This window comes from Sphaeramia orbicularis, chromosome 7 (assembly GCF_902148855.1).
Source record: "Sphaeramia orbicularis chromosome 7, fSphaOr1.1, whole genome shotgun sequence".
In the NCBI taxonomy this organism is placed as follows: domain Eukaryota; kingdom Metazoa; phylum Chordata; class Actinopteri; order Kurtiformes; family Apogonidae; genus Sphaeramia; species Sphaeramia orbicularis.
Window position 1 is genome coordinate 4859369 of NC_043963.1, and position 11160 is coordinate 4870528.

Below are 11160 nucleotides of genomic sequence, written 5' to 3' on the forward strand. Positions count from 1 at the left end.
AGATACTGAAAACAAGACATAGAAAAAAACCATCTAGATTCAATTAGAGCTCAGTGACAAGGCAAAAAGTAACATTTTTATTTATTTTTTCCCCTCAAAGTTATGATTATTTTCTGGCATCATGAACTGAAAAGAAATCGTGACTTGAAAATATTCTCTTTACATCAAATATATTCCACATACGACTGGGGGTGTAAGAAAATATCGGTTCCGCAATATATTGTGATATTTCATTTCATGATACTGAATCGATATTAAAAAGTACAATATCGATATTTTTAGGTATTTATTTAAATGGGTATTTTGCTCTCTTTGTATACCAAAATGGTAGTATTGTGATATTGCAGGTCATGCATGCAGTTATTTTTTTTTTTTTTTTTTAATGGATAACACTATTTTGTTAAATAATGTTTATTTCAATCATCCTAAAAGCACATTTTACTGTCTGAAAGAGACAGATGTTAGTTCCTTTGTTGGGAATCACACAGAAATAATGCTATGATGTTGGATGATTCAGTGACTGAACACTATACATTCATTTCACAACTAATAAAAGATAAACATTTGAGCAGGATCTTAAACTGTAATGTCTATGAACATCATTTTATGTATGTATTTATTTATTATTATCATTTATCGCAAAATTTCATTTTTACAGAAGAAAGTTTTGTGATATAGTATTAAATCCTGTTCTGATCAAATAAAAGTGTGTTTAGTATTTGTGCATATTTCTGGTATTATTAAATTTTTCCAGGAAATAATATCATAGAAGAAGAAACAAAACAAACAAAAAACATTGCCTTGTTAGCAGTGTTGTGATAAATCGCGACATATCGTATCGTGGTCCTAATATTGTGATTTGTATTGCATCGCCAGATTCTTGCCAATACACACCCCTACATACGACTGGAGAAACACCTTTACAATTAATATATTATAAGAAATAAACAGGTTGCATTTTTGATTTTTGTTGAGCATGAAAAGTCTCCGAGGAATAATCTAGATTTGGTAATTTTTCCTGATTTTTAGAAGATAAAACCTTGATTCATCAAATCAATTAAATGTGTCAACAGGTTCAATATTCAACCCTACATAGAACTAAGAGCTCATAAAGAAATAAATACAGCAACTAAAACTAAACAGCGCATGTACAAGCTAGGACTAAAATTATACTCTTGTCTTCCATTATCCTCTGTATTTTGCATTTTTCAGAGTAAATCGTGTATTTTCCTATATTTAATTCATGTAGATGTTTATTAAAGATCAGAGTAAATTCACTGTTATTATATTAGAAACAGAAAAAAATGAAGAGGAAAAAAGAAGAAAAACAGACTTTTTCAGCAAAGATATCAATACCTGAACATAAAAACAACTGTGTCCATCCACTGTCTTTGATTAAAACTCCATGGGTTTTCCTGGTGAATCAATGTTGTAGAAGATGACTGTGTTTCCATGGTAACTACGGAGCCTCTGAACGTCCAAATTATTGACATGGATTGATTGGATTAGTGCAGAGGAGTCAAACTCATTTTAGTTCAGGGTCCATATTTGGGCACAATTTGATCTCAAGTGGGTTGGACCAGTAAAATAATAGTCTAATAACCTATAAATAATGACAACTCCATGTTTTTCTCTTTGTTTTAGTACAATAAAAAACATTAAATTATGAAAATATTTATATTTACAAACTATCCTTTCACAAAAAAGATGTGAATAACCAGAAAAAAATGAAATTACTTAAGAAAAAGTGCAATTTGAACAATATTACGCCTCAACTTATTTATACATATATATTACACAAACATTTGATAACAGGCAGAATATTGTTGAAATTTTGGAACTGGAACTAAAATAAGAATCATTTCTACAATAATATGTATCTGCTTATTATTAACAACTTAAAGATCAGATCTACACATTTTTTTAAAGGGTTATTATGTTATTATTTTACTTTAGATTATATTGGTCTGTATGTGGAATAGGGGTGCGCATTGGCAAGAATTTGGCAGTGCGATACAGATCACAATACTAGGATCACGATACCATATATCATGATACTGTTAAAGAGGCAATTTTTTGTTTGTTTCTTTTTTTTTTTTTTTTATTATTTCCTTGAAGAATTGAATTACACCAGAAATATGCACAAATACTAAACACATTTTTATTTGATCAGAACAGGATCTAATGCTATAGCACAAAGTATTCCTCTATTAAAACTTAAATTATATTTTATAGACATTACAATTTAAGATCCAGTTCAAATGTTCAGATTCTATTCGTTCAGAACTAAGATCAGAACATTATTTCTGTGCAATCCAACAAAGGAACTACCATCTGCCTCTCAGACAGTAAAAAGTACTTTTAGGATGCTTCAAATAACTATTACTTAATAAAAGAGTGTTAAATAATAATAAATAAGATATAAACAATAAAGAAAAACAAAAATCAACCTCCGCTATATCTGAATTTGAATAAATAACTTAGAATATTGATACTGTACTTTTTAATATCAATACAGTATTTTGAAATGAAATATCGTGATATATTGCAGAACCCATATTTTCTAACACCCCTAATGTGGAACCTGAACTAAAACCAGTTCAACACCTTTGAATGTTAATAGCTTCAGTGTAATTTCTGCATTTGGTAAAATCATGCTGCAGGCTGAACTGGAACTTTTGGAAGGCCGGTTTTGGCCCACGGGCCGCATGTTGGGCACCTGTGGGTTAGTGGTTCAACAGCTGTTACACAGTTACATCAGTAGGTGGTGCTGGCTGGTGGCGGATGTTCGGGTCTTTAAGGGTTAATCTGAAAACTCCCATCAGCCTCGTCCGCCACAGACTCACCAGTAAAAGGCCACCTTGTTGCCCAGTTTCCTCTCGTGGACGTTGCGGTCGAGGAGGTTGTAGCAGATGTTGGTCGACGCTCCGTCCATACATTTGATGAAGATTTCTCCTTTCGTGACGTCGAAGTTGTAGCTGAGGAACTCGCCCGTGTGTTTGGTTTTCCAGTAGAAGTCTTTAGCGACGTCGGCCCAGAACTCTGAGGAATTAATCACACAGCAGGTGGGTTTACTGGTACCATTTAACAAACGATTAAACCAACAGGACGGAGGTCTGCTGCACATACAGACATGGGATAAGAATCATTTTTAGGTTTTTCTATAAAAACGATAAAAATACCCACTTCCAAAAACTAGTATAGATAATAATAGTAATAACAATAGTATAGATTAGGGCTGAACGATACGGATAAAATTTCATATCTTGATATTCATGCCAGATATCTCGATATTGATACGATACAATATGACTACGGGTTCAGTGAAAACCTAGCATTTTTCAGAAAAATACAAACATCATAACACAAAAGAATGTGGAAAGTGCAGTTTTATTTATAAGAACTCACTGCCAGTCATCAACATTAACATAAAGTACAAATAAAAAAATTAAAAATCAAACATTTCAGCACTTCCAGAGCTGTACATGCAGGGCGAGCGCAGGAGAAATCTATATCGTTTATATCGTTGCTTTTTCGATATTAATATCTTGAATGTTCATATCTAGATATAGATACGATGATAATATATCTTTCAGCCCTAGTATAGATAAAGACTTTCTCTGCTTTTCTGGGTCAGATATTTTTGATCAACTTCAGTCATGACCAAACCTGTGAAATACTGAATAATTATCAGGTTTTTAACCCTTTAAAAGTCAGTTTGATTACATGATATTAACATTTTTCTATGAAAAAACAAACAATGACTTATTTTCCATTTAACAAATGTTGGGTGCCTTTAACAAAAATATTGACTTTGGTGCTTTATTAATTTTAATTTAATGTCAGGTTTAACATTTACTTCCCTCTTGAGTCATTCAGGATATGATATAAAACTATATTCTGACATTAGTCATTGTTTTATATCCCAGACCCCTGTTAGAAAACAAACACCTGGATTCAACGTGTCCACATACTTTTGCCCACATATTCAGGATCCAACATGGTTCATTAACTCCTTGAATGGTTTTCCTTTTTGTTCAGACTAAGACTTTCATCTGCTGTTGATAATTAACTCAGTAAACGCAGATAGATTACAGTCGACCGGAGCCATAAATATGAGTCTGGAAGAACCTGTTCCACCATCGGTGTCTTCCTGCAGGAAAAACCGGTCGGCTCAGAGTGTTACTGCACCATCACATTCTTTGAACAGAGTCTAAACTTCACCAGGAAATAATCTGAGCCCATCTCCTACCACTGATACAGGATTTCCTCGAAGAGACCATAAATGATGTCGGCACACCAATAAATATCAACCATTATCACATCATTATTTATTCAGTTTACCGGCTGATTTTGGTTTTTAGACAAAACTGGAGGAGCAAGGCGCTTATTTGTGGTTTTCAATGGTTTTAAATATAAAAGAAATTTTAAGCCAAAAAAAGTTAATACAGATTTAGATTTAATTTATTGGTCCCCGTGGGGAAATTCGTCTTCATTGACTGAAAACATTACAGGAAAAAAAAAAAAAATAATAACGATGTAATTCTTGATTTTACGATGGTGTATTAGGGCCTCAAAAGAAAATAAAAACATATGTCACTACGAGAATAAAGTCGTAAAATACTGAGAAAAAACCCGTAATTTTATGAGACTAAAGTCGAATACAAAAAGAGTCATAATTTTACTAGAATAAAGTCAGAATATTATGAGAATAAAGTTGTAGTTTAAAAAAAAAATCAAAATTTAACAAAAATAATGTCGTACTTTTATCAGATTTAAGTCATAATGTGTTGGAAATAAATTCGCAATAGTGCGATAAAAAGTCTGAATTTCTAACTTGAAAACCTTAAGCCTTGTTGATGACAGTTTCCAGTTACAGCAAACGCAACAAGCAAAGCAGCAACTTTCACTTCTGTTGGAACGGACGACTAATGCTAATGTGTTGATGGTGGGTGGGGCTAATAGGCTCAGTATTTGGCCTTTGTGCGTAAACCCCAAATGAAAGTAGAACTTCACAAAATGTTCCAAGTTCTACATTACGCGACAAGTGGGTACGACTTTATTCTCGTAATTATGATATTTTTCCTGCGTGTTTTTAAATTATGTTATCCTTGTAATATTATCTCTGTATTCTCAAAATATGACGACTTTAATCTCATTAAAGTAAGACATTATTGTCATTAAATTATGAGCTTTTTTAAAACTATGACTTTATTCTCAAAATATTGTGGGTTTTACTGGTGAATCTACAGTATGTTGTAGAAGATGACGGTGTTTCCATGGTAACTACGGAGCCTCTGAACGTCCAAATGGGTCATATCTGATGACCATGAAAAGATGAAGAACTGTATTTTACATTAATTATTGACATGTATTGATAGAATTAATGGATCAACAGATATTAAACCATTTACACTCATAGATGGTTTTGATAGGTGATGGATGTTTGGGTCTTTAAGGGTTAAGGTACACGATCAGTAAAATAAATAATGGGAAATACCTGATTTTCACTGAAAAAAATGGAGAAGATAATATCATAAATGGTGATAAATCACTGAAGAAAGGTTAAATATAGAGAAAAAAATAATTTGGGAACTGACACAAAAGTATTTTTATGGGTTAATGATAGAAAAATACAAAACATGAACTTTAGTTTATGAGTAAAAGCAGCAGATTATTGAATGAACACAGGACAGATCTGTCTGTAAAAACTGATCCTGTTCTGGATCCGGTCTGAGTTCTGCTGTAAATCCACCTCAGAGTAAAAACTAGACAACACTAAACACAATAAAACACAACCTCAGATCCACTCTCATATCCTGGTTTTACCTCCGTTATAAAAACCTGTGAATGAACATCAACGGTCACAGTGTTTACGACACATTAAGTATTGTTCAGTGTTTTAGTGTTGATAAAGTGATTGCATTTAACCAGACAGAACTGTACAAACAGGTTTAAGATGCAGACGGAGATTCTTATCAACATTAGAAGTCAACATTACTTTCACTTCAGAAGAAAAGCTGTAACTGAACCTGTTATAAACATTATTCAACCAATGAGAAATGCCTTCATTTTCATCTTTTATGAATAATTTACGTATATTTTCTTTAACTTTAAATCAGCCTTTAAACCTTAAAACATAATACTTCATCGTTTAATATGTTCATATTAAACCTGCCACATGTGCCATAAAATTAAGTGGTTTTATTTGATAAGAAGTTGACCTCAAACACTAAAGCCAGCTTATGTTTGTTTTGTTTTATTAAACCTTTATTTAACCTGATGAAGTCCCGCTCAGATCGACGTCTCTTTTCTAAAGGAGACCTGGTTATTTATGAACGTGTGATTTACATTAAAAACATCTGAATAAAAGCCTGGATGTTAAATCTACAACATAAGGAAACAGGCAACTTATTCTATTTTTATCTCCTCTATTTTTATGTGTATTTGGGTCAAACACGCAACACCTCCATTTTCTGTCCGACCGCGTTTATCAGTTAAAAAACACGCCTCTTTTACAGTGTTTCTTGTGATAACATTTTGGCTGAATCGTCCAGCAGGAGTAGCAGGTGTTTTCTGTGCCAATGCATGTGTCATGACCTTTTACTGAATGAACACGATACTTTAACACAGTGTGCATCTGTAGTTTTACCTACGGAAAGCATCTCAACATGTCGTCCACAACAATGACGTCTTTATTTGTCGGTAAATGACAAAAATGTGGATCAGTTTCTTCTTAAATGTCATAAATATGTTCAGTTACAGTCAGAGAAGGAAAGAAACCGGAAAAGATTCACTTTTAACAGGCTGTAATTAGAGAATTGACATTTTCTTTTGCACAAAATGAGTCAAATTAAAGAATCGATGGTTAAAAATAGTGTTTGACTCCTCTATTTGCACTTAAATGTCACTTTTCACATTCCCGGTTGGAATAGTTCAGCCTGTTTTTCAACTTGTTTTGCACCGTACAGTTCTATTTCAACACATTACAGTTATGATCCAGATTGTACCTGATCTTTTTATACTTCTAATTTATAGTGTACAGTGTATAGAGCTTGCTTTTATGTTATATTTCTCTTTACTCATGTTTGCTGTAGTTTTATATTGTTACTGAATGTGTGTCATGCTGCTGCTACACTGTAATTTCCCAGTTTGGGTTAAATAAAGTCTATCTATCTATCTAGAGTTCACTAATAATCACTGAATTCTTGCAGATCTTTATGTTTCATGCATTAATGTTATGAGCAGTGGCAGAAGTTTACAGATGCTTTACTGCAATAAAATACTAATACACTGTGACAAGACTTACAACATGTACAAGTACGACAACATGCAGTGAAAATACACTCATTTTGTCAACTATAAAAACCAAACAACAACTACTTAGTCATTTGAAGAAACAAAAGTCGTAATTTCTAGTTTCTTTCTTCCTTAACCCTTTCATGCAGTGGTCACTACAGTGGAAAGCTGTTTAAAGGTGTTCTCTTGTATATTCATGGGTTTTGTCATTTTACTTGCATATCAACCAACACAGTGGACGCTTATGATCATCCCATACACTGCAATTTATACCATTACTGTAACTTTGCTGTTATTGATAAACCTGATCTGCAGTTACATGTTTGAGCGTAAAAAATTGCTAGTTGTTATTAGACTGTAATTAACAGGGCTTTTTTGTTGGTTTTTTTTAAACAAAAAGTTATCTTTTTTTGCATATTATCTCCATGAAGTGAGTAATACCTAGTATTACAGTATATTAAAATGTGAGAAAACATCACACTAGCAGCATTAAAAATGTTTTAATTTCTTAGTTTTCACACAGTATATCAGTAAATGCATGTTTCTTTGCTTCTAAAATTAAACACATAGTGTCCAGCTGAGTGGACAGTTTTGTAACTAAGGTTTATAAGGGTAAAGTTCATTTAAAAAAAATTAAATTACATTGGGGGTTTTTTATGCCTAAAGAGGAATAAAAACACTCAGGAAAAAAAAATCTTGATTAAGGTTCTCATAATTCATACATGAAAGGGTTAATATCAGTTTGTGACTATCTTTGCATCAGACAAGTAATTTCATCCACATTTTTCAGCATTTTCTAACATTTTCTAAACAAAAACAACCAGATTCACTGAAAACAGTATTAGTTTTCAGCTCCAGAGCAGCAGGTGTTCATTGTGCTGATGGACTATTAATCCTCTTTTCTTGTCTGAATAACTCTTTGACACTTTAACCAGCACTTACCATCGGGGTTTTCTATGGACTTCATGTAGAGCTCTTTGTATTTCTCGAAGCTGGGGATGTGAGCCTCTTTCCTCAGGTCTCCAGACCCGTGGTAAACGTCCTCTTTGGGCGCTTTGTCGGGGATCATGGCTTCAGTTAACGGGTCAAGCCCAGACTGGAGGCGTTAAGATGCAGATCGGAGTTTAAAGCGGGCGATGCTTCCTCAGATGATCGATAAAAGCTCTGCAGGAGGACGACAAGAAGCTGCACGAACTGAAACCAGCAGCAGCAGCAGCACAATGAATCAATGCAGCTACAACAGGGCTAAGCTAGCAGCACAGCACACTTCCTTGTTTTTCTAAGGTATCTTCTTGGTGCGTTTCTGTTGAAAATATCCGTGCAAACTCCGTGTTGGGGCTCGGATAGTGCAGCCGTGTGGCTCCGGAGCAGCTACAGTGGGTTTCCGTGTTGCTCTGATAAAATCCGTCCGCTCCGTGGCTCTGCTCCTGCAGGAGGCTAAGCTAACAGGCTAATGCTAGCTAAGTCCGACAAGGAGGAAACAGGAGGACGCACTGCCCCGTTTGAGCCGTTTTCGGCCTAAATTCGTGCGTTCGGTCCGATTAAAGTGTGTGTTCCAGTCAGCGGAGTCGTGTTCATGCTGGTCCGGACCTTTAAATGGCCTGTTTCGGACTCCTCGCTGCTTCTCCTTCGTCTTTTTCTTTTGACAAGGAGAGTGAAGAGCGTGTGGCGCTGAACTCTGTTTGGCCCTCCACCACAGCCAATCAGAGCACGGGAGGCGTTCAGTGGCTCCACCTTAGCTCGGATTTCACAGTATTACCAATGATAAATAAGCTTCGTGGTGAGTTTGAGACTCACGGCGTAATACAAGTTAACTCCTGCGAAATGTTAGGTCATGACCAAGTTTTTCCTGTTTCGTGTCAGTTGCGGGTCATCTCAGGTGATACAGAGGTGGAAAAAAACTTCACACAAATATAATCCAAGGGCAGTGGTGGAAAAACTTTTTGGACACACCATGAATTTGTAACAAATTGCATTATTTTGTATATGTTAGAGTTTTTTCCATTTATAAAGACATTTTCCACTATCACAAAATGAAAATAATGAATAATCACATCAAATACGTTAAAACTAAAGTTGTTTTGATAAAGTGTAGGAGTAGAAGGTACAGATCTATGTCTTCAAATGTAAGGAGGGAAAAGAAGAAGTTATGAGAAAAATAAATAAATGAATAAATAAATATATAAATAAATGATACAGTGGTGGACATAAGTTTTTGGACGCCCCATGCATTTGTAACATATTCCATTAAGAATCGCTCTTAAGTCCAAAGCCACATGCTTCTTCTGCACATGCTCAGTTCTGTCAAGGTCAAAACTGGATATTTTAGCAGATAATGAAACACATCCAAGACAAGACATGTTGAAAGTGTTAATGATTTAGTTTAGTTATATTTACAACAGACAAAAAAAAAAAAAAAAAAAATCCATTTGTTTGTGTCTGTCTGATGCAGCCACAGCTGTACAAATACAAAAAAGATTTTTTCCACAAATATTTCAGATTGTGTAAACTTTTTATGGCATCCAAAACCTTTTGTCCCCTACTGTATATTCTTATTTCAGTGGTAACCATATAATCTTTTCTGGAAACAGTTCTTTTAAGGTGGTTAAAACTAAAAAGGTGAAAAACTCTGTGAAAGGTCTCTTGACAAATTGAGAACCACAAATTGTCTCGTTTTATTCTTTGTTTTTTTATTTTCCTTTAATTTGTTCTTTTATTTTTCATTGCTGTGTTTTGTAGTTTTATATTTATAAAGTGTATTTGCTCAGTGCTATTCTGTATTGTAAAAATGACGTATTTGCTTTGTAAATATTGATCATTAATTTATTTTAGTGAGTAGTTAAAGCTCCAAGACCTAAACATAATAAACACCATCATCTTCTACGACATTGAGTCACCAATAAAACCCATGTATATGACAGTGGATGAAGACACTCAGTTAATGATATATTTAACTGAAAGAGTCACTTTTCATTCAGTTTTCTATGTATTGATATCAAAACCTTAGAATTTACTTTGAGGTTTTATGAACATCTATGTGATCAGTGAATTAAATATAAGAAAATACATGATTTACACTAAAAGATAATTTTAAAAAAATCAGAATATAATAAATTGTGATAAATCACTTAGAAAAGATTACATTTAGAGGAAAAATCATCATGTATTTATTCATATGTTTACATGACATATTTATAATTATATTTTTAAGTTTTATTTTGTTCAAATTCTCATTTTAAAACAATGGAAATGTTTCAAGATTTTGTCGTTTTACCTTGTTTTATTCTGTTTTAGTGTTAGAATAATGCATCATTTTTGTCTTGTATAATAAGATTATGGTCATTTTATTTCTTAGAACAAAAGAAATAAGAATATGCTGGTACTAACAATATTGAAATGTCATGTTTGTCATGAGTCATAAATATTAGGGATTAGCATTCATCATAAAATAAAATAAAATAAAATAAAATAAAATAAAATAAACCAAGGAGAGATTGAACCACACATATACATTTAATGTAAAATTATGTTTTGTTTTTTTTTTGTTTTTTTTTTACACTTTTTCAGTCTTGATTTAACAAATGCATCAACTGGAAAACCCCACCCCCATAAAAATTACTCACCTCTTTAAAAACATGTCATTTCAACTATTGATTATCAACTCAAAAATGAGCCTTTGAACTGGAAGAAAATAATGATCTGATATTAATTGCGATAAAACCATTTTGATCATAATAACATCAGTATAAAACGACTCAGTTTGTTAATTAATCATCGATACTTTGACCTAAATCTTCCAGATTAAATGTATACACCATTACAGTAATGATCTTGATAAATAAATGTATAAATGATCATTTT

General features: G+C 33.2%; 1 protein-coding gene across 1 annotated transcript in view; it reads right to left on the reverse strand.

Moving 5' to 3' along the window:
- The window catches only part of LOC115422199 (acetyl-coenzyme A synthetase, cytoplasmic), a 40607-nt gene extending 31620 nt beyond the window's left edge, over positions 1-8987 (reverse strand). Inside the window, 2 exon segments of the mRNA XM_075353485.1 lie at positions 2847-3042; positions 8242-8987. Of these exon segments, the coding sequence (XP_075209600.1) occupies positions 2847-3042; positions 8242-8368 (323 nt within the window). The 5' untranslated portion in view covers positions 8369-8987.
- Positions 8988-11160: the final 2173 nt, after the last annotated feature.